The sequence below is a fragment of the Struthio camelus genome, chromosome 6, assembly GCF_040807025.1.
Source record: "Struthio camelus isolate bStrCam1 chromosome 6, bStrCam1.hap1, whole genome shotgun sequence".
Classification (NCBI taxonomy): Eukaryota; Metazoa; Chordata; class Aves; order Struthioniformes; family Struthionidae; genus Struthio; species Struthio camelus.
In genome coordinates this window covers 32823983-32847513 of record NC_090947.1, presented here as the reverse complement: position 1 = coordinate 32847513, position 23531 = coordinate 32823983, and the positions used below count along the sequence as shown (strand labels likewise).

At 40.3% G+C, this 23531-nt stretch overlaps 1 protein-coding gene across 1 annotated transcript in view; it reads left to right on the top strand.

Moving 5' to 3' along the window:
* The window catches only part of CLASP1 (cytoplasmic linker associated protein 1), a 191659-nt gene that overhangs the window by 154886 nt on the left and 13242 nt on the right, over nt 1-23531 (top strand). Inside the window, exons 34-40 of the mRNA XM_068949030.1 lie at nt 3437-3580; nt 5069-5175; nt 10101-10217; nt 14044-14194; nt 15338-15584; nt 16344-16537; nt 18253-18381. Coding sequence (XP_068805131.1) covers nt 3437-3580; nt 5069-5175; nt 10101-10217; nt 14044-14194; nt 15338-15584; nt 16344-16537; nt 18253-18381 — 1089 coding nt within the window. The remainder of the gene's footprint in view (nt 1-3436; nt 3581-5068; nt 5176-10100; nt 10218-14043; nt 14195-15337; nt 15585-16343; nt 16538-18252; nt 18382-23531) is intronic.

Below are 23531 nucleotides of genomic sequence, written 5' to 3'. Positions count from 1 at the left end.
TAAAAGAGACTTTAATGTATTTCAGCTAATTCACAGAGGTGGTGACTGCATTTTTATGAATCTGGCCATCACCTACTGTCTAGGTTTAAAAAAAAAAAAAAAGGAAAGAGAGAAAAAGCTGCTAGAGTATTTGTGTTCATTTAGCAGCTGATGCTGTTAGCATAACTTTTGCATTTGTATCAGCATGAAACTTTGGGAGCTGCTATTGGCCTGTGGAACCTGATGCCTAGCTGCATTGTTGCAAATAAAATAATGAGGTTACATAAATGATCCCTTTCAAATGATTCAAAACCTGACATTGAACCAGACCCCCTCACTATCACAGGCAGGCTCAGAATTCGCTGGAGTTTCTCCAGCTTAAGCCAGCAGAGAACGACCTCATTAAGATTAGGTGATCTATAGGGTCTACGTTATTTGTCACTGAAAGGAGAGGGATGGGTGTTCCACAGTAATGGTACAGGGACATAAAGGCAAGGGGAAATTCAGATACTGCTCGCTCTTCAAATTAATATCATCAAGCATGAGTGCTGCATGGGGAATGTTTGTACAGTAAGTACAGAAATAAGGTTTTCTGATTGCTTGTTTTTGATTTATTTATGCCTTGAATAATCTAATGAAACAGGAGCTAAGATAGTCAAAAATGACCAGTGAATCTGAGATTATGAAAATGTCCTCTAGTCAAAAGCTGAGCAGCAACGGAGTTAAAATTCTCAGAAGCGTTATTTGTGAAAGGTGTCCTTTGACTAGAGAGACGCAGATTAAGTAAATGAAACTTAAAGGATTATGAAGTGTGTCCAGATCTAATTAGCAGACAGGTGTAGATATGCTGCTCCTGATGCTCTTCATTACTGAAATAAAATTAACTATATTAGAACTGGAAGGTATTGCAAGAGTGAAATTCGGAGCATGTAGGAAATGTGATTTCGAGGCAGTGTGAGCCTTTCAGCTTTTGGGGTCAATTGAAACTGTAGTCTTGATTTTTTGGTAGCAGGGCCAAGACCCTTGTGTTTTAAATCCGAAGCAGGAAATCATGGCTGAACTTTCAGATAATAGCTTTTACAAGGCAGTTTTTGTCCGATATAAACAAACCTACAAATACAGTTGGACGGACAGAAAGGTGCCTCCAGCATCACTCTTAAGAATACACATGCTCTTGCGTCTTTCTCACTCTTTATGTGGGAGGTCTCCAAGGATGACCTTATTTTTAACCCATCTATGGGGTGTAAAGGGATGGAAAGGTATCTTGCATCCTATCTCACCTTGCTGTACCTTGGGCAGCTCCTGACTTACCCAGCCAATCTCTCTGGGTATTCTAGTCTCTGAGCAATCTCTCAATTTAAGAACCTTCTTGATAAGTTTCCTGTTTTTGTCATCTCAGTGAACATGAGATCTGCTTGTTCTGGCACAGAAGTGTGTGTCTGTTTTCTAACCATCTGCATGACTTCACAAATGGGATTGTACTTTGCCATGACTGTCACTTTGCATTCAGTTCAACATGCTGATTGTTGTACTGAGATCTCTTATTTGCAGTAATATTTTTATTGCAGAAAATATTATTACTGGTGAAAACTTGTGTCTTGGATCATATATATGTATATCCTTGCTGGATAGCAGGCAGAGTTGCCTGAAACTGAGGCCATAGGAGGGTAGGGTCTGGAGTTAAGAAAACCCTGAGGAGAGTTATCTCTCCCCGTCTTTCAACCTTGGATCGTTAGTGTGAAGTGAATAATGCCATGCTATGTTTCAGTTTGAGTCAGTGGGAGTTCTGGCAGGAGGCAGCCTGATCTATTTAGAATGAACAGTCCAGAAGACGTGTAGCTCATGGCAGTCCTTGGAAGCGCACTGAACCCTGGGTGCTTTGGTTTCTTTGACTATAAGAGAAGAATGCTACTTGCCAGACTTAAAGATCTGTAGAGAAAAGTTGTTTTTTAAATACAAAACTGTGTTACTGTGGGTTGAGTCAGATGAGCAGAAGGATCAGTATAGTTTGAATTGCAGTTTGCACACTGAAACAATGAGGTACTTTCATTCTGCTCCACTGTGAAAGGGTTTCTGTGTACTGAAGTTCATCATCTGCTAATGGATTCCACTTCACAGGGAACTGCAGATACACTTAATTACTGCAACTTTAAAAATATATTATTTACTAAAGTGCTTTCTCCTTTGAGAACAATGAATGTACAGTTGTCACCACAATAGTGAATTATATTTTTAACCCCTTTTAAGTTATTCTTTGTTTTTAGAAAGTTTTGGAAAGTTCCAGAAAGGCTCAGATACAAGTGTCTGCTATTCATAGGCCTGTATGCTGTTCCAAAATTGGAGCGCATGCTTCTCTTACTCTGACACTAAGCTACTGCTTTGTATCCAGATACATATTTTGGAGGTTGGTGTGTCAACGGCTTTACCCCAGCTGGAGAAGGTGGTGCTGCAGAATGTGTCGTGGAGGTTTTTCACCGTTGCTTCTCTTTCCCTGTTCTTTGACTTGGTTTTTATAGCATCTCTACATGTATTCTCAAGGCAGGGGTGGAAATAAAGCAGAATTGGTGCGATTCACATGGGCTGTGTGCTGCTGGGGAAATCTAGTTAGGAACATGTGATGTTAATTACTCTTGCAGATCTGCACTCAGTGATTTATACTGTTTTCATTCCCATTTGATTCCATTGTCTTAGTTCAGGATATTTAGAGCTGTGTTTGCTGATGGAGTTAGTGGAGATCCTGTTCCGGCAGTGACTCTTCCAGGCAGTTTGGGTGAAACCCTGCCTAGTGAAACTAATGGTGAAATTCCCAATTGTTTCAGCAGTACTGTGGTTTCACTTAGTGACTTTGGGGAGTCTGATGTGTTTACTGTGCTCTTGACGAGGGGAAGGTCCCTCTCGCTGTCCCAGTAGATCTTCCACGTGAGCCAGGGGCTTGTGTTGCTGTAACAGCCTCCATGGTGATGTTTGCAAGGAAAGGTGGGATAGCAGAAGCAGGGATTCTCTCTCTGAAACCAATTTGGACCCTCAGGAAGAGGAGAGGTTGGGTAGAAACAAAAACTATTCCCTTTCGTACTTAAAGAAAAGGTGTGGGAATAGCAAATTACACTCCCGGATTCTTCATACTTACCTGATCTGAGCCTCTGGCTTTCTTTTTGATTTCTATTAATTTTTGCAGTAACTTGTGGAATGGAAATGAGTGTGCAGGACAGGAGGACTAGCTGTGAGCAGCTGTACATCCCTGAGAAATTCACATAAATGCAAAAATGTATTGTAAGCTGTAAGAACTGAAAAGTTAACTATGGTAGCTAATATCTCCCTGTGACACATCCAAAATGTGCTTGTCTACTGTGAGAATCTTTTTAAATGAAACACTTGTATCATTTACCATAAGGATCATTCCAAAGAGAACGCGTACTCAGAGAATAAGAAGCTGACCGTCTTTTCTTTTTCTTTTCAGGCAGCACAAATAGTCCTGATTTCTCTCTTTGAATTGAACACGCCTGAGTTTACCATGTTACTCGGTGCCTTGCCAAAAACATTCCAGGACGGTGCTACCAAGCTCCTGCACAACCACCTCAAGAACTCCAGTAACACCAGTGTGGTGAGAGGCCCTTGTCCTTGCGGACAGCAGAGCCCCAAAGACAGCTGCTTGTTGATGAGCTGTTGCAGATGCTCAGTAGCATGATTGTCATCTTACTTAAAGCAATATTGCAGCAGAGCCTTCTGATTGATGTTGCTTTGATAGGGACTGTTAAAACAAAAAGCTCAGTTATTTTTAAGTTTTTAATACCATCACAACCAATGCAGTTAAAAAAAAAAAAAAAAAAAAACACTGAGAAGCACATGAAAATTGGTGGGATTTGTGCTTTCAAGTCACTGTGCTTTTGAAAATCATGCCAGTAATGACCTTTTGTTAAAACAAAGGCCCTGATCCCACAGACTTTCTGGGTGTGACACTAATGTTGAAATCAGTTCAATCAGTCTGTTAAGAAGTTTGCAGGTTGTTTAATTTGACCTAGTAGGTCTCCTCAGTCTGTAACTATTATCTTATGTTTTTGTTAAAGCTCTGGCCTATTTTTGTTTCCCTGAAGGAAGGTGTTAGTAGAGGAGAATACAAGTGTGTTTCTAAACTGCCTTTTTCCTTACAGCAGCAAGGATTAGAGCATTTTTTTGCCTTGTTTGTGTGAAAATCCTGTGAAATTTTCTGGAATTTGCATGCGCTCAGATGGGAGGGTTCACAGAGACAAGTTTTGTGTAAGCTAGAACTGCAGCATTAGGCTTCTAGGAGAAAGGTCTGGATTTGCTAGTCCCTTCCACCTTGTTCAACTTCCCCTTGTGTGAAGTGGGTCAGAAATGAGAATATTTTTCTGATCATTTTGCTGTGGTATAAATGATTATGCAGGCCAGTGGAAAATGATAAATTATATTGCAAACTTATGCTCCTAGCAAGCACAATCAGAATGCTTTAGACAATGTGGAAAATTGCTGTGTAATTAAATTGCTAAATCACCAAGGTAATAGTCTACATGCTCTGGAGCATGGAGAATAGTGTTTGAGGAGCTGGGTAACTTGGTGAATTGATAAACCATTTCCCTGGCATTACTGCAGGCCATCCGCTCAGCATGGTTAAAATTTCAGGTTTCTGTAGAAAGTTTCAGGTTTCTGCACTTTCTTGATTCTCAGAGCAGTCCCTTCAAGAGCATGTTGCTGTCTACATGAAGCATGGTTTTCAAAGCACTCCTCTAAGTACATTTATACGTCCTGCATCTGCAGTTTGAAGTATAGCTGCAGCAGGCATGTGAGCTTTGTTCCTGAGCTCTGTGTGGGCTCTGGAAGGCAACCTTCCTTAGGTTAGATATACCATACAGTTTCTTAGTGAAAAAGGCACATATTTGCTTTGGTTTGCTTCTGCGCTCGACTCTGCCAGTTCAAACTGCAGATTTTTAGACCAAGAGCCAGCATCAAAACTTGACTAAGCTTGCCCAGGGCAAATAAAGGCAGCATTTGGACCTGTTGTTGTTTTTGTTGTCCTCCTGTTTTTGTGTACTGCAACACACTGCTAATCCCTGTCATCTTGCTCCTTTGCCAGGGTTCCCCCAGCAATACCCTTGGTCGGACTCCTTCCCGGCACTCCAGCAGCAGAACTAGCCCCTTAACTTCACCAACCAACTGTTCCCATGGTGGACTGTCTCCAAGGTAATGTGGCGGGTTAACTAAAGCACTAACAAAATCTTAAAGGATTTCAACATGAACATGAATTTCCAGAATGACTCATTTTCAGATCAGATAAAGGCCAAAAGATTTTAGTGATTTCTCCTAATGAACAGAGCTTGAACATGATAATACATGATTAGAGTTTGACTTCAGTGTTTCAGTCCTTGAGTTATCTGTGTAATCTTAATTTTTTTCTCATAATATTCATTTTTTTTCCACGAGAATCACACTTCTGGGTTTAGTAGAGGTAATATTAAATGGCATTAGAAACCAGCTGGTCTTTAGGTTGCAATCATCCCAAAGAAGATGAAGGCATTCAAATAAGGATTTTGGGATGTGCCTTTTTTTTTTTTTAGGTGTGCCCTTGTGACCAGTAATTCACCTGACTTTAGTGCTATGCTTAAGTAGCTGAGAGAAAATGATAAGTCTCCCCTATTGCCCTTTTCTGCTTTGTGAGGATGCAGAGGAAGCAGAGGTAGTGACCCTATTTCAACAGTGAGCATTTCTTAAATCAGGCAGAGGGAAACATGCTGGGCAAGAACTGCAGTTCATAGTCCAACACAGCGACTTAAACTGAAATCTGTTGATCAGTCCTGTTGTAATTTGCTAAAGCTTGTCTGGAGGGATGCTTAGACACATGACTTTCCATGTGTGAGGAAAAACAGAAATTTTTAGTCTTCAGTGAGAAGTTATACTGGTTCCAGCAGTATATCAGGAACACGTGGGGCTTCCCGAGAAAATTCTGGTTATCTAAATATACCTTTGTGCCCCTAGATCTATTGTAATTGAAAACTAGCGTGAGAAGTTGAAAGCTAAGGTGGAGGTGCCTACTGTAAGGTTTCCCCACAAAAGTTTCATTAAGAAAATAAGTGGTAGAGTTTCGGGGGAATGGTTCCAGTAACGCTGCTTCCTTTTCTCCTAGTTGTAGCATGGTTGGCCCTGCTGATTTCTGTCATGGGAAGTTATAAGTTGAGATCTGTCTCCTTGTGGTTATGTTGTGGCTATACTGGCCGTGCTTGCGTGTGCCACCTGTGTTTTAAATCCATGAGCTTTTGCCATGCTTTTTTGGGGTTTTGCCCTTGTGAGACAACTCTTCCTTGCCACTTCCTCACTCCTCTTTAGTTTATCTTTGCATTCTTCTCACCTCTTGATTTCAGGATGTATATATCAAAATATTGATTAAAAGCCTTCAGCTTCAATACTTTGGTTCAGTATTTCATTGTTGCTGTTTTCTGGAGATGTTTTCCACATAATATGTTCCCAAGGAATAGTTAGCAAGGACACGGGATTCTAGAGTGTTCTGCCATTAAAAGATGGCAAGACCAAAATTGTCACTGGTGTAGTGGTCCAGGCATTTTCTTTTGAAGACCGTCATTCTTTCAGCTTCCTGTGGAGTTCCTGGAGATGCTGATCCAAAAATTTAGGTTTCTATTCAAGTAGTGCGTCTTGTTTCCTTACTGGATTTAGTTATTCAAGAGTGATATCTAAAAACTACTCCATAATGACAGGTAAAGGTGAAAACTGCTGCAAAAGCCATTAAAAACACTGGGGAAGGGATGTGGTAGTTTTTTGGGGTTGTGGTGATTTTTTTATTTTTATTTTTTATTTTTATTTTTTAACTAAGCAGTAATAGTACCACTTGCAGAAATAATGGCAAGTGCCACAAACCGGCGGTGGTAGTTTCTGATGCTCTGCTGGATTGTGTCCCTCTTGAAGGTAGCTTGCGTAGCACTGTTTGAGCATGGCCCTGACTTACAGAACAAGGGAGAGTTTAGCTCTGTTTTTGAAGAGTAAATTTGCTCCCTTTAAGGAAAAAAGGCTTTGGAAGATGTGCTAACAGGTTATGGGAAGTAAGGCATACTACAGTACCGTAAGTGGTGTTGGTATAGATGCTTCTGTGTCGATGTTTCCGTGCTAAACTCTTGTCATTTATGATTCATCTGTCATGTAAAATATGACTTTTAAAAATCTCAAACTTGAAAATAAGCAAGGCTGAGTCCTGGTAGTGATGTCAAAGGGTAAAGATTCCCCCTATTTCTCTATATAGCCCGGCTTTGACACTAGACTTGGCTTTAAATTGTAAGGGGTTCTTTCCCGAAGGGTTGTACCAAGGCTGTGCATGCAGCTCACTACCACTTCCTGGTGTGATCCACACACAGGCCTCGCTCATGTTGCGTGTGCCTATAGCTTGAGTGCAGTCAGTTGAAGGACTATCTCCAGTTCTTAATGCCAGCCTTCGTTTTGGAGATGATGCTTCTCTTTGGGCTTACTCTTGATACACAAATTGGAGGAGTCATATATAGAAACATGCATGTCTCTACTAGGAATTCTAGCTGTCCATGAAGAAAAGAGAGTTGGGGTCCAGTAGGAATACAGAAATGCTGCTCAGCTGCTCTCCCCTGGTACTGAGAGGTGGAGGCCATATCCTTAGCTAGCATTAAGCAGCAAGCCTTCACTGATACTGACTTTCTATAGTAGCTATGTAAGCTATCACCCTTAGGTGATATTGCTTCTCCCATGTTATTGCCATCACAATTGATTTCCTGATTTTTGTGTGTGTATTTCAGCTATTTGGATTGGGGTGTTTTTTTTGTTGTTTTTTTTTTGTTTGTTTGTTTGTTTTTTATGGTCTGGTTGATAGACTTTGCCAACAACTCCCTTGCTGAGCGAGGTGATAGCATGTGCTCAAGTATTCCCTGATGTTAGTGTCTTCAGAAGGGAAACTTGCTTACAGGGCCTTGGCCAAAGTTGTTCCTCCTCCTCCTTTCATTTATTGAATCCAATCCTGCTTCATCTCACTAGAAAGTATCCACTGTTTGTCAGTTGCTTCCCTGCATTTGTAGCTGCTTTTGTTGTCTTGATAGTCTTGGTTTTGGGGCAGAGGAATTATGGAAGAAAGATCTTTTCTGGAGAAGAAAAGCAAGGGAGGGCACTTTGGAGGGTTGAAAACAGTAGGAAAAATACACTTGTGACAGAGGAGAAAGAATATTTCCTGGGCAATGATCAGATGAATGGCTTGAGTTTGTGTTGGGCAGAGGAAATTTGAGATTTAGTAAGTGATGTAGTATATTAAAAAAGGAAACACTAAGTTGTGAATTCTTCCAGTGTAAGAATACCATTTCGGTTGTGAAATGATCTTCTGTAAACCAAGAAGTGGCACGTAGGTTGTGAATTTATCTGGAATTACTTGGGATATTGGAAGGAATGATACCAAATGAGTAGGTTTGCTCTACCGTTTCTGCCTTTACTGGTAGGCCAGGAACACGTCTTTAATATCCAAGTCTTTTTTAGTGCGTTTCACTGCTGGATCTTTAAGCAACTTAAAATCAATATTGTGTCAAAGCTGTGAAAACTGAGACTTGGGTGAGAAAGACTAGCATCAGCTAGAATCTCATTTCTGCTAAACCTAATCCACTGCTCTGGGAAGTATGTCACACTAAATAGTAGCACAGCAATGTAAATGGTGGCAGAATTTAGCTCATGTTGATATAGTTACTTTATTAAAAGAACAGATTTAATCTGTTCAAAGATCTTTAGAAGAAATGCATCAAAGTAAAAAGCTAATAATTTTATTTGGCTATGTAAGTTTGGGTGCTTGCTTTTCACTGAAAATAGAAAATGCCATTAAAAGTAATTTTTGATAGTTTCGGTATTAAGTTGAGCAAGGAAAAAGTATTAAAATAAGCCACCCACCTTATGCAATAAGGACAAGCCTGCATTGTTTGGCCCATTTGCAGGTAGGTGAGATCTGAGGTGTGCGATTTCTAATGAGCAGTCTTGTCTGGTACGTATCTGTAATAGTTGTGTGTAATAGCTTTGTGCTTTGTTTGCTGGCTAACAAGTGAATTTCTTAACACCACTCTTCAGATGAGTTTTCAACTGCCATTGCAGCTATTCGCACTAGAGCAATTCTTGACTTGTTTACCATTTCTGGTCTTGCAGCTTCTTTCACTTAGGCATACACGAATATAACTTTCCCAGGTAGCGTGCTTAAACTCAATAGAAACAAAGTAGCATCCTGAATACTCCACCGGCTCAAGCATCTGGATTCTCATTTAGAAGATGGTTTGGGAAATTCATGTAACATAAAGGCAGCAGGACAAAAACAAAGACCTGTATTTTGGACAAATTTGCACAGCATTGGATGCCTTGAACTGTATCAAACAGTGACCAGAAAGGGCCTCATACAAGTTTGAAGAGAAGTCTGAACTGACTCTGAGGCTTCTCAGGGAGCTGGATTTCATTTAGTCTTTTCGGATTTGTTTGCTGGGACTTTGGCCGAGCCCCTGATTCACGTGATACGTTTACGCTCTGGACTGACTTTCGTTTACTGCACGTTTGGGGTCAGTTTGAATTTGGTGAAATAGCAGTGTCTCTTAAGCTCTGCGATGGCTCAGTGCTTGTTGATTGTGGAGGGATTGCAGCTTCTTACTCGAGGCACCTGGTGCCAAACTTCACAAGCTCCCCTTGGATATCTGATTAAAATTCAGCTCCAACCCCTTTCTTCCAGGGAAGTTCTGTTGCTTGCAAATACCGACTTAGAGTGTGAATCCAGACACATGGTCAGAGGTTGTTCACCTAGAATATTTTAAGAGTTGTTTGTAGAGGCTATATGCATATATGCAATTTATTAGTTAGGACAAGCAGGGACTATTTTTTTTCTGTGTGAATGGTATCATTACATTAGAAATAAGTGAAAATTAATTAAAAAAAAAAAAAAAAGACCAAAGCAATGACTTGTGGGGCTCAATGGAGTATTCTTGTTTAATTTTGTTTCTATTAAATTTCTCTCTCTCTCTCTTTCTCCAAGGCAGCATGACAGCACTAAGCCACTCAGATTATAGTTTCTTTTTTTTCTCCCTCTCCTTTCTGTTTTCTCTCTTTCGTTTCTCCTCTGATCACTGCAGTCGGTTCTGGGGTTGGAGTGCAGACGGGCTGTCGAAGCACCCCCCTCCCCTTTCTCAGCCTAACTCCATCCCCACTGCTCCTTCCCACAAGACTTTCAGACGCTCTTACTCTCCCAGGTAACAAGCTACCTGTTAAACCAACTTGACTGAGGTGTCACAGTATTATTTACCTTTCACACAAAGAAATTTGTTCAAAGAGGGACATAAGATTTCCAGAGTCTTTGGTTGAAAGAGGCGATGGGATGATGTTAGCTTTCAGAGAGGATAGATGGCAGTCAGCCATTTGTTCCCTCTGTGGGGAAGATGTGCATGGAGGTGGAAAAACTCAAATTTTTCCACATTATTTCTCCCTGCTGTGTTTTGTGAACGGGTGCAAGTTAAACAGTTGGATTCCAATGCAGAACACAGTTGAGCACTTTCTGCAGGCGCTGGTTGTGTTATGAGGGTGTGGGCCAGGTCTTTCAACTTAAATACACGTGAGTAGATTCAAACAGGCACTGATCTCCTAGTAATTTCGTATATTCAGTAGCTGGAACGCCGAGGTTGATGCTTGCATACGTGATTTCACCTGCTGCTTCCATAGTGTGATTGTGGAACATCATGGAATATTGTAGTATGGAAATTAAAATGGTAATATTGTGTCCTTGCCATAAAAGGCTTCTATCATTTATTTACTACTAATTTTGAAATCTCTTCCTGCCCCTGTGACCTCACGTTTTGTTCCTGTGTGGGGCTTTAATCATTATAATAGACTAAATCTGTCTAATGGTTTTAATCAAAAACTTTTGAATCCAAATTTCATTTCAGACCCAACTCTTAAGTTAGCTTCCTTGGATTTTTAAGTTTATACCCTGCCAACAGGCTTTCTATGGATGTGCTTTCTTCTAACTTGAATGTGACTATTGTCTGAGGAGGGACTATATCGTATTTCCTTGAAGCAAGAAGTTCCTAACTGGAAACTGTTGAAACAAAACAAGTGGTTCTTTGAGGGCTTAAAATCTGAGACCCTGTAACGTCTCCTGAGACAGAAAATAGAATCCCACAGTCTGTATCTCTGCAGATTTTAAACATTACATCCATATTCTGACTGTTCTAGGACACTGAGAAAGCTATGAAAAAGATCCATGTTGGTTTTGGGGTTAAGCTAATCAAGAATAATTATTTTTTATGCTTTCATTAATCCACTTTGAGGTTTGGAATAACTTGACACACGTCCCAGCCCCAAGCCTGAAAGCGCAAGGAAGCAGGTCACTGTGTACTGCGTGAGGGATGCTAAATTTTTGCTTGCACACAGTTTGGGTTGGAAACTGAGTAACGGTTTAAGGAAATGAAATGTATTTTGTGTCAGACCAGCAAATTGCAAAATTATATCTTGATAAACTTGTAGAGGGCTGTATTGTTTTAATGCAGCATAAGATGGAAAATAATGTTGTGACATCCCTAAAAGCTGCTCATCTCTACTCACTTCTTATTCATCCTGTGACTCTCCTAGTTTTCTGCATGGGTCATAATTTTTTTTGTGACTTTTCCCCCCTGGAAGGTGGATGTAGTTCCATTGTATTTTTTTTTTTTCTCTTCCTCCCCCACCATCATGTTGTCTATGAAGTATTCCAGCACGCATACTGGCAGTAGAAGTGTATTAAAAGTGTATGTTTACATGTAGAATTTTATTTTGTATAAAACATAGCCGTGATGGGATCTCTTATACAGGCTTACTTGTGACTTACGGAATCACTGGAATCTTTAGATTTTATTAAACTTTGAAAAAAGTATCCGATCATTGGCCCCTTCAGATCAGTGATACTTTGTTCAGAAGTTGCCTTAGTCCTTTAGCATTGCAGAGTCTGTACTTTCATCTATGTTTTGGGAGCAGTATAAGGGCAAAATTTGTCCCTGAGGAAACCAGCAATTATAGCAGAAGACTGACTGTCAGTATTCCTGAAACTCTTTATCAGTTCTGCTATGGATTTTGTTATGTGACCTTTGGTAAGTCATTTCATCTCCTGGTATGGATATACAGTTAAAATCACACATATACCTTCTAGAATAACAGTTTCTTTGCTTAAATTTTGGATGAGGAACCTGTTGAAATCTTTTAATTAAATATTTAAGTTTGAGCTCAATATTAATACTAACAAGGCAGTATGAAACAAAGATTGTCCCATTCATGCCTGATACTTATTTAAAAAAAAAAAAAAAACTGCCTTCACTTTTCTTTGTGTGGAAAGCAATTGCAGTGCATTAGTGTCATTCAGTTGTCTGAAAGGCCATAAATGCTCTGACTTATGTAGATTTATAAACAACTCTTGTTTCCTGGTCTTGGTCTGTCGTTTAAGTGGTTTCTTTTTCTTCCCAGCCAGGCCCTGCCTGACAGACACTGGTTAAAGTTCTGGAGGAGTTACTTGGTTTCTTTGCCAGAATACATTGTGCTGATGCTTGTGTGACTGTAGAGCAAGCGTGTTGCTTGGGAACTAAGGATTATGCCTATTTTCAGTGTGTGTTAATCCCAAAGGAATCGGGCAGCACCAATCTTATCCTTTGTCTGAAGTTCTTGAGTCACTTTCAGAATAAGTCATAGTTTTAGATAATTAATATCCTACTTTTAGTTCTATTGAAGATAGTAGCTGTATACCCAGGATTCAAAAGAGATTTTCAGTTCTTGACTTCTCCCCCCACCCCACCTCTCGGGGAATCTTTCTTTTGTGGAAAAGAAACGCAGCTCTTTGTTCAGCCATCTTCCTCCAAGCCCATCCTGTCATCCTTCCCAAACTATTAAGAAATAGTAATTCACCCCTGTAGGGAGCTACTTCTTGCCATTTATTGACAAACAACTTGATGTAAATGTCTTAAATTATTTTGGTTTGTTTGCTTCTGGCTCTGCCAAGATCCTAGACTTTCTTAGAGAAATTGTTCTCAGTTACTGATCTCTTCATAAAAATCTCTCTTGGAAAACTGACTTAGACTTGAAAACTTTTCTTCTCCCTGGATAGAGCAGAGTCCTGCCAACAAAGCCTTTTAATTTTATTTTCTCTAAGCAGGTAGGAGCTTCTCATAGAGCAGAGTCCTGCCAACAAAGCCTTTTAATTTTGTTTTCTCTAAGCAGGTAGGAGCTTCTCGTCCTAGCCACGTATTTTATATCATCTGTCCCTACATGTCAGACACTTCTTTTTTCATGGAACTTAATTTTGAATAACTCACTAAGAAGGCCCAAAACTTGTGTGCCTTTACACTGTTGAGGAATTTCTAACTGGCTGGCTGCAGGAAAGCATCAAATTTGAGTGCGAGTTCCCAAACTTAGGTGCAATACTGAAATGCTTCTGCTGCCAAGGCATCATGGAAGTGGTTCTGTTTTTGCTATTCTGTGACTGAAAACTGGAATAAATTAGACCAAGTTTTATGTCAAGGTACATGTTTCTTTCCATTCAAATTCTGCACATTTAAATCCATTGACAGAATATATTTGACATATGAAACTTAAAACTAAATTATTTCATTTCTACCAACTGTCACAATCCTTTGATTCTCATTCATTTATATATGTGTGTGTAAATATATATATATGTATGTGTGTATATATATATATATATTTATATATATATTTTTTTCCTTTTCAGTAACACTGTTACCATGCTAGGGATAGGTTTCTGATTTATAGAAGATAGGACGCTTGCTACTGTGGAATGTAACAAACACTGGGCCCGATTTCCCGTTATTCATAGCTGTATAACTCCATTGATTTTAGTGGAGCTTCTCCTAGATTTACCCCAGTTTGAGGGGGAGACTCAGACCTGAAGTCTGCTTGGATTCCATCCATATGTTTTTGTTACAAGTCACTGTTAGAAATGGTATGCCAAATCATCTCTTTTCAACTTGGCATTGTTTCTGTTAAAAGTTAGTTGATTCCAGTTTCATCTGTAACATTTCATATACGTTTGATCTTTAGTATGCTGGATTATGACACGGAGAACCTAAATTCTGATGAAATCTACAGCTCTCTTCGTGGAGTCACAGAAGCAATTGAAAAATTTAGTTTCCGTAGTCAAGAGGACCTGAATGAGCCAATCAAACGTGATGGAAAGAAAGACTGTGACATTGTAAGTATTTGATTAATGTCTGAGAACTGGTGAAATTTTAAAGCACTGCTTTCAGACCTGGCTTTGGGTTGTTAATTGGTGTCCAAAGTCCAGTTACTCTTTTTTTTTTTTTTTTTTCCCCTTGCAAATGAGTTTTGCTCATTGGTTACTAACTTCTTATCCCTAAATTATTGGGTCCCAGGTCTGTAGTCTCTTGCTCACTTCAAACTCTGTTTCATCTCCTGTGAAATGTGGTTGGCTGCATTTCAGTGAGAGTCTCCTGTAAGAAGAAATCAATGTTAGTGTTTCTCGGCCTCAGCGTTACTTGGTGATGGCTTTTTCATGGAATGTGTGTAGGCAGGTCTGTAACAGGAGAAGTTAGTTCTTAAAATGCACTTGTAGTTTCCCTCACGTGCTTAGTGGTTCATGTATAGGAAGGATGTATAACCACTTTGAGCGTCTGACTCTTACGGTACCTTATGCTGTTGTGAATGGTGACAGTTATCTGCCATGTGAGATGGTATTTGTTTTAATGAATTATGCGGACATCAGAATTTACAAGAATGTAAAGAATATTTGTTGCTTCCTACCTTGACAAATGCAAGTGTAGATTAAATTGTCCTTCAAAACTAAAAATTCTTATAGTGATCTGAGAAGACTTTTCTCTCGGACCCTCCTATTTTTTGTTTGGCATTAGCTTGGTAAGAACCATCCAACCTCCTTTATCGGTGCAGTTGTGATGTTTTGTGAGAAGGCTATTGCTTTGATTTCATTTCCCTTTAAAATAAACCCTCTTTCACGTACTGCTCCAGTAATTTCCTTCTTAAAAAACTGGTCCTGTCCCAGAACTCGCGATTTTTTGCCAGCCTGTGCAGTGTTAGATATATTCACTTTGATTTAGAAACGTTAGCATAACTTTTTGTGTTGTCTCTGTGCTTGTGAGTTGTGGTTTTTTTTTTTTTTTTTTTTAATTGAAACAGTGGTGTTTACACAGGTAAGGGAAAGAAGTGGTAGTCTGAGTTTTAGTGAAGTAGTTAGGTATGTGTAAAAGATTCTATGCAAAATTGATTATGCATCTTCGTATTGGTGAGTGGACTCCAAAGGGCTGCAGCTTCCACTAAGTTTGAATAGCCTCATGCCTTTTCTATCTATTTGGTTCCCCAGGTGTCTCGAGATGGTGGCCTCGCGGTGCCTGCCAGTGATGTCCGCGGCGGCAGTGACATTGTGGAAGGGGGCAGGATGGCTCTAGATAACAAAACCTCCCTTCTTAACACCCAGCCTCCCCGCGCCTTTTCAGGACCCCGTGCTCGAGAGTACAACCCCTACCCTTATTCCGACACGATTAACACTTATGACAAGACTGCCCTGAAGGAGGCAGTGTTTGATGATGACATGGATCAGCTTCGGGATGGTTTGTATCTGTATCTTGTAAAACTGCAAGCAGCTTGTTCTGTTCTTGGTGTAGTTACGTATGTGTAGTGCTCTCAGATACAGTCAGATACAGTGTGAGGGTACGTTGTGTTTTAGTTTGCACCTGAGACAAGGCTTGGCACGAATACTCTGTTTTCCTGTGACAGCTGAACCTGCTCTGGGGTTATTGAGAAAATATACTGCAATTTGGGCGTTTTTGTCTAGTGTTTGCATCAAACTAGTCCCTTAAGAGTCTAAACTAAATGCATTTCTGGGGACCCTGTTTTGTGAACTTTCTACTCTTTAGGACTGAAGCCACTCACTAGGTCCATAACTTAAGTGTATTTCACTATACGTAAATAATGCTGCACCTTAGCTTTATTCCTTTGCAGTATATTGGTGAGTCACCGTACTGTGATCTAAGGGTCATACTTTGGGTGTGTAAGTCTAGGATAAACTGTGGCAATTCTCATCTTGTAGAATTAATTATTGGGATTGGATGAAATTCAGTCATCTCCTCTTCCTGGTTCGTTAGAAGCCAGGTACAGATTCATGAGCTGTGAGATGAGCTCGGGTGAAATTGTGGGCTAATCGGATCCTCTTTCCTGCTTGATTGAGGCCACCTGGGATTTGGTGCCTTTTTGGGGGCCTGCTGTTACATGCACTTTGTTCTGTACAGGGTTAGTAATCTTAATGTCTTTGACTTCCCTTCCCCCTCCCCTCCCCGTTTCCCCAAATGACTTGTTGTCATTTGTCCTAGAAGTACCCATTGACCATTCTGATTTGGTGGCTGATCTTCTGAAAGAGCTCTCTAACCACAATGAGCGAGTGGAGGAGCGGAAAGGAGCCCTCCTGGAACTGCTGAAGATCACGCGGGAAGATAATCTTGGAGTCTGGGAGGAGCATTTCAAAACTATTCTGCTCTTGTTGCTGGAAACACTTGGAGACAAAGATGTGAGATGCAGATTTTTGTCTCAATTCTCCTGTACATTGCTTCATCTAGGGTGATAGTTTCTCCACGTTAATTTAAATGAAATTTGCTGCAGTTGTACTGCTTGTTACCACTTCAGTATTTCATCAGTGCTATTGAACTGCTCGAGTTTTCCTGTGAAGGTTATTGACTCTGCTTTCATTGTCAGTGTGTTAAATGATGAATTTCAAGCTACTCTGAAGTGTACCAGTTTTTTTTTCCCCGCTCTCCTGGGTGTTTAGTAATAAGTAGTTACGAAATTGAACTAGAATGAGAAAGGAAGTGTTTTTAACTTTAAAATTATCAAGATTCCAAAAATTGTTCTCCTACAAATTAGATGAAAGTACAACCTCTTAACTATATTCCCACCTCCCCTTCTCCCCCCCCCACCCCCCAAAAGAAGCAGAGGAGAAGAAAGGCACCCTAGAACAAATGAATTGCCTCAGAGATGGGAGATGAATATTTTCATTTTTACACTGTGCGTGAGTTAAAGATCCCAGCTATTATGTATCATGGGTTGATCTCTGTCTCCTTGCAAAAGCTTTAACAAGGGCAAACTGCTTTTACAGGGGATCTTGTTCTAAAGTATTAAAAAAGCTGCAGATGTACACGTAAACTGCTGCACTGCTGTCAAAGCTTTCTATTTGACAGTAGTTGACCAAAGTGCAAATTTATAGGCTAAACTTCTGCTTTGCTCCGCTGGGCTATTTCTTCAGCTTGCAGCACAATGCGATTCACTAAAGCTCAGCAACCTGACCGCTCCTTCAAATCAGAGCCTTAGTCTATCTGAATGTTGCAATATTTAGGCTTAAATGCACTCACAGTGCTGCTTTCCATTTAACCTGATCCAAAGTCAGTTGTGTGCTGCTTGTTCTCTTTGTAAAGCATATGGCACTTTTTAAAGTGTACATTTAATTCTGAAGTAGTGTAGGTGGCTGATGTTTGCCCAGTGACTGTTTGTAGTGTAAGCACGTAACATGTATCATTACAGTGTCATCACAGATGTACAGGAAGATATGGTGGCTTTATCTAAGCAGAAATGAAAGGCTCAGTATAGGATAAACTAAGTATTCCTTTGGGAATATTTAATAGAGTGTATTTGGAATGGCCTCAATTCAAAACCTTAATATGACAGTTATAAAGATGAAACAAGTTTTATAAATACCTCCTTTATATCAAAAGATCATTAGCAGGATTAACACACAGGCCAGAGTGACTACAATGACTGACTGTTCTTGAAAGTAATTTCCATAAGACTTACAGGAACAGAGTTGGTTTACCGCATCAGTATATGAGAAACAGCTTTGGTGCATGGATGGAGCCTGGTTTGATGTAGGCAAAGCTAAGCGAAAGAGGAAGAGCCAAACAAGTATAATCTGAGTTTCTTTGTAGATTCGTGTAATACAGGCGTGCTACTTTGGGTACAAACTTGTACTTCATTACCAAAAAGTCTGGAATTAAAAAAATAGGAATCATTCTGATTCTTTCCTGTATTGGTGAGAACAGTCATTTTGTGTGAATTTTTGTGCAGTAGAAGGCAATGAGATCAACTCAGTTTTCAAGTATATTGATTACACTGTTTGCTCTGCTGGAGTTGGTGGAGCAATGTAAGGCTTCTGGTGGGGTAGGGAGCCATCAGAATTTACTTTAAACTAGAATTTTGAGAAATTATTTTTAATGTGGCTTTCTCTTGACGCAGCATTCGATAAGAGCCCTGGCACTAAGAGTCCTGAGGGAGATCTTACGGAATCAGCCAGCCAGGTTCAAGAACTATGCTGAGTTGACCATCATGAAAACACTGGAAGCACATAAGGATTCCCACAAGGAGGTGAGTGAACCTTGCAGCGTTACTGCTGGGAAAGCAATACGGACTTACTGAAGAAATGTGAGATTTAACAAGTAAACGTGTTGACCAGCCTTGACGGTAGAACAGTTTGACATGAAAGGTCCCCAAGTATGAAGGGGCAGCATTTACGCTTGCTGAAGCAGGAAGAGAAAAATTTTGAGACTGAAACAGCTGTTTAAGTGGATTAGGAGCTATCTGGGGTTGTAGGCCATCTTTATTTATCCATTCCCAGGGCTTCATTGTTGTTTTTGGGATGGGTTGAGGCATAAAGTACATATTTGATAATTTTGTAGAGCACATTAAGGGCACTGTAGTCCCTACACCTGTACAGGTAAGGATAAAAAATATGCTGGTGAGCACAAAACCAGCGCACAGGTCGAACTGTGCGTGAAAAGAGAATGATGAAGTTGGGCCATTCTGGCGGACTGGTGGATAACAGCAGAAAATGGACAAAGGGGGCATCCTGCTGAGGAGAAAGAAATGGGGCAGAGGGGAAGAGGCAAGGGGAAGGGTGACTTGCATTTTCCTGTTGTGAAAGCATTCGTATGTAAAATTCAAATTAAACTATTCGGCTAGAGTAAAATAAAGGAACATCAAAACTGCATTTGAAGTAGCAGACACCTCTGTAGACTGGCTTCCAACCTGGGTCTTTTCTTCCACCTTGTGTATGTTGTGAGTTTGAACTGAACCCCAGAAAACGGCACATGAATTCCTGTATATTTCTGTGATGGCTTTTTTTACCAACATCTTTCATTTGAAGTCGAAGATACTTAGTCTCCTCTGCAAAAGGAAGAAGCCTTGTACTAAACTAGCAATTTTCGGCATCTCCTTCTGGTTAGCTTTGGCCATGAAAAAGATCATTGTGTAGATGAGACTGCCCTAGAGCGTTGCACAACTGACAAAATTACATTGGTTGCACATAGCAGAAACTGTATTTTTTAAAAAAACAAACCCCCAAAAAACAAAACAACAGCAAAAAATCGCTCACAGGGAAGAAAGAACTGAACAGGCTAGATATCTCTAAAATGCAAAGGTAGAAAACATTTAAACCTTTAGTGACTGAGGATTGCCATGCTCCACCTACCCTCCTTTCTCTGATTTAGAGCTCTTGCGCTCCTGTCATTTTCAGTTCAGAGTAATAAGAAGCAGTTGTAAATTGATTTCGTGATAAAGCAGTCAGACAAAACATTGTGTTCTGAAGGAGTGCCTTTTATTGGCAGGTTTTCCTGGTTACATACTTCTCAACTCACCTTGACTCAGTGCCCTTGTATTTTTTTTTTTCTGAAAATTCTCTAGAACTGCCGTTTCTAGCAACCTTTCGAGATTATCTCTGACTTTATTTTTAATGCCCCTCAGAGCTCACATTCCTCATGCGTGACTGACAGATTTTTACAAAAATTAAGTGTAAGGTTGAAAACATGACATTTCATGGCCTGTATTCCCCCTGGCCATGTTCTTCATGCTCATGGTATGGAAACGTTCTTCAGGATTTGCACGTGAGATGCATGCCCAGGAAAAGCAGAGAAGAGTAAGTCATTATCGCAACAGAGAAAGCAAAGTCCAAGCTAAGAATGAATAAATTTGATTTTTTTTTTTTTTAATAGAAGGAAAAGTCTGAGCTGTATTCCTGTCAGCAGGTAGCTGCTATGTTGTGCATAGAGCGCATTTGATTTGCTGTGGTTTTACAGACCTCTTCCCGTTTTACTCTCTGTCACTAGACACTCCTATGCACAGCAGTAGCACCAGTGTTGCAACCGGAGTGAACTACCCACAGTGTGGGTGTTTGGTCTTCCACAAGCTTATGCTGGAAAAAAACATGTGCTGTGCTTCATCTGTCAGTGAAAAATTACCATGAGGATATTTGTGCCTCCTCCTATTTTCCAACAGAGTTGATTCAAGGTGTTGCTGCTGGGACGTGGGATTTTTTTGTTCTACTACATGTATATGCAGCTTTTCTGATTCCTCTGATCTCTAAGTAAATGGGGCTTTTGAATCATAATGCAGCCCATGAAAGGCATCAGTGGTCTGTCAGTGGCTTGAGGATAACAACATTCAGGAAGTTAAGAAAATTTCCCGATCTGCGCTTGGGTCTCTGTATGAGCTAGGCTAAAGATACACCTGGGAAACTGCTTTAGGTATTTTTACCTGTAGCTGGGGCTTGCTGATTCAGTGAAGTCTGTGAAAAATTAACTGAGAGTCCATTTGAGTATGGCTCAGTTGGTCAAACTCGTAGCCTTGGGCCAGAAGGTCATGAGTTCCCATCCTGCAGTGGACCTCCAGCTCGTGCTTGCTGCTGACTTTGCAGCGCTGCCCTTCAGGGAGGGGTGGAGGAGCTGCCCTTTGGCTTGATCCCACCAGGAGAGAGATTAAGCTGGGGTTCGCCAGCCTGTGATTCAAGGGTACTTGAGAGAATAGAGGGAATAGCTGAGGAAGGCAAGGGAAGATTTTAGTGGTCTGCCGTACAGTTTTCTCTTCAGTAAACTGCAACCAAATTAAGGGCGATGGGTGTACTGATCCTCGACTGCAAAATCTGTCTCTGTACTGTGAAAGCTATTCTTGGGAAAGCTGCTGTATAATTTGGTTAGGAAAGTGTTAATCCTTCTGCCATATGTCCTGAATGCTAGTGAGTAAGACATCACTTGAGGGTTTGTTATGTTTCTGCAATGCTTCTGCCTTTTAGTAGAAAACAGGAGCGATCTTGGTTTATGATTTGAGATTCTTTGACGTACAGCAGGCTGCGTAAGTGGATAGAAAATGACTGTTGTGAGAGTGTGATCTGTATCTGTTTTGTTCTTACCAAAGTTTCCCCTTCAACATAGGGATTGCTAATTGCCCTGAATTATTGCTCCTGTTTTCTGATATGTATGGGCCCATGGAGGAGCAATCTAAAGTGACCAATCAAAGAGGAAAGAGTTTGAAAAGTAGGACAGTATGGAACCATTAATCTCGGGCACTATCTCCAAGAAGTCAGTGTACTAAGAAGAGATAGCTGTTTGGAAGTAAAGTGTTCATTTATGTTCCCAAATTCCAATATTGCTGTTCAACATGGCCAGGAGGGGTCAAATAATACATTATAACCAATATATTCACCACACAGCAAATACTGCTCCCTATTCCATTGGAGTGCCACTGTTTGGTTAAAGAGTCAATCTGAAACAGAAGAGACTTTTTATTCCCTTCCTGGTTCCCGATATTATAATTAGAAGCATCCAAACTCTTAGCATAATTGAACATCCTGGGATGCCTGGGTGAATAGCTGGGTGGGATTTTATTGTTTTTTTTGTTTTTGTTTTTTTTCCAAACTGAAGTCTTTGAACAGCTAGATCTTTGCCCTTGTTACAACTTTTCCTCCCTTCTGTTCCTGAAGAGAAGGTCTAGGAGTGGCCCAGCCATCAGCACCACTCACCTGCCTGGGATGTGGGAGAGGAAACCTCAGTAAATGGGGTTGGGTGGCAGTGCTGAGTCCCACCTTGTTGTGGGTGCTAATGCAGGAGGATAACAGAGCCCAGACCTTAACCTTGCGTTCAAAATTAATGTAGCCCTGGGCTACAGGCTGAAGGACATTGGGTTGAGATTCATTGTTAGTTTGCTGCCTTCCCCCCCCCCCCCCCAACTTCAGCCTATTTTTATGCTGATTACAGTATAACAGCCTATTCTTATTCGATGCTGTTGATTTAATGAAGTGATGTGAAGAGTCAACCTTGTTTCAGTCATCACTAAATATTTATGGGGGTTGATGTGTAAATGCTTTTCACTTACTTTTGGAGCATTAGAATGTAATTGAAGCTGTGGATGATACTAAATCTTGTTGATTTCTATCACTCTGTTTGGAATTTTTTGGAAGAGATCCATCTCTCTGTTGCCAATTAGTTAATATTAACTCATTTGTTCCAGGATAGTTTACTCACCCGTAACTAAGGAGAGATGCTGTCTGCTGACCCAATACCATTGACATGACATTACTTCAGATGCATACCAGCAAAATGAGTATGAGTTTGTTAATGAGTATATTAAAACAGAAATAGTTATCTTGGGAAATTGTTGCCAAACATCTTTACCAGTGAAAATCGGAGGATAGCTAATTTCCTGATTCTGTCTCTATTTTTCTCTGCAACTAAGCCTATAAACCTGAATATTTTTCTTATGTAAGGAAAGAATGTTGTGCCATGTCTTAAATATCTTAAAATTTTGGTCTTTTATTACCTAGAGTGTCTATAAGCATATTTGGAATATATCGTTCCTTGTTGTAACCCTCTTTAAGAAGATGAATGAGAACAAATCACAGCTCTTTATAACTGTAAATAACTTGCTGTCTTGCTGAGGTGCTTTTAGACTGGCCTCTGGCATTTATAAGATAAAATGCCATTGTCCTCCGATGATGGTGTAGTCTGTGTCTGTTTCTGCAAAATGTAGCTTATTAAAGAAGTACTAAATGATCAGTCTTCAAGGTTAATTGATATATAGTCCATGCTGGATGCTGCCAAGTGCTTCAGCTTAGCACTTGTTGATGTTTTATAGGTATGTGTTTACTTGCCTTTTTTTATAATTCTCAAAATGTTTGAAATATTTAGTACACAGGAAAACAATCTAATCTAGTTCGTCATCTTTGAATCCTTTATAGAAATCGTATTGTTTTTCATCTGCTTAGCACTCCCTATTGCTCTGAGTCTACTTCCTGCTCTGAAACCCAATTCTTAATTGTTTGTTCCTGCCTGGATCAGACCGTAAATGCTTCAGGGATGGGAGCTTGCTTGGCTCAACATTGGTAAACCTCCAACCCTTGCAGCTTAGGTGATACAGGCTTAAAGTAATCACCTCTAGATGGCAAAAGTTGGCTCAGAAACATAGCCGAGTGCCTTGTAAGCCCAAAGCAAAAGCCTTGTTCTTTCGCTCAGTAAACTTCACTGGCGCTCTGCGTATTTCACAACTGAGTATAGAGCCTCTAAGTTTTTACTTTTTTTTTTTTTTTTTTTCTTTGCACTACCTCATTCTCTACAGCTTTCCGGAGGGACAGTGCAACTAGTACCTGGGGCAGAGTACTCCACCTTACAGTCCTACGTAAACTCAGCTGGGCATACAGAAGCTGCTCTGCTGAGATCCAAGCATGAGTTACTCTGATGCCCTGTGTAGTC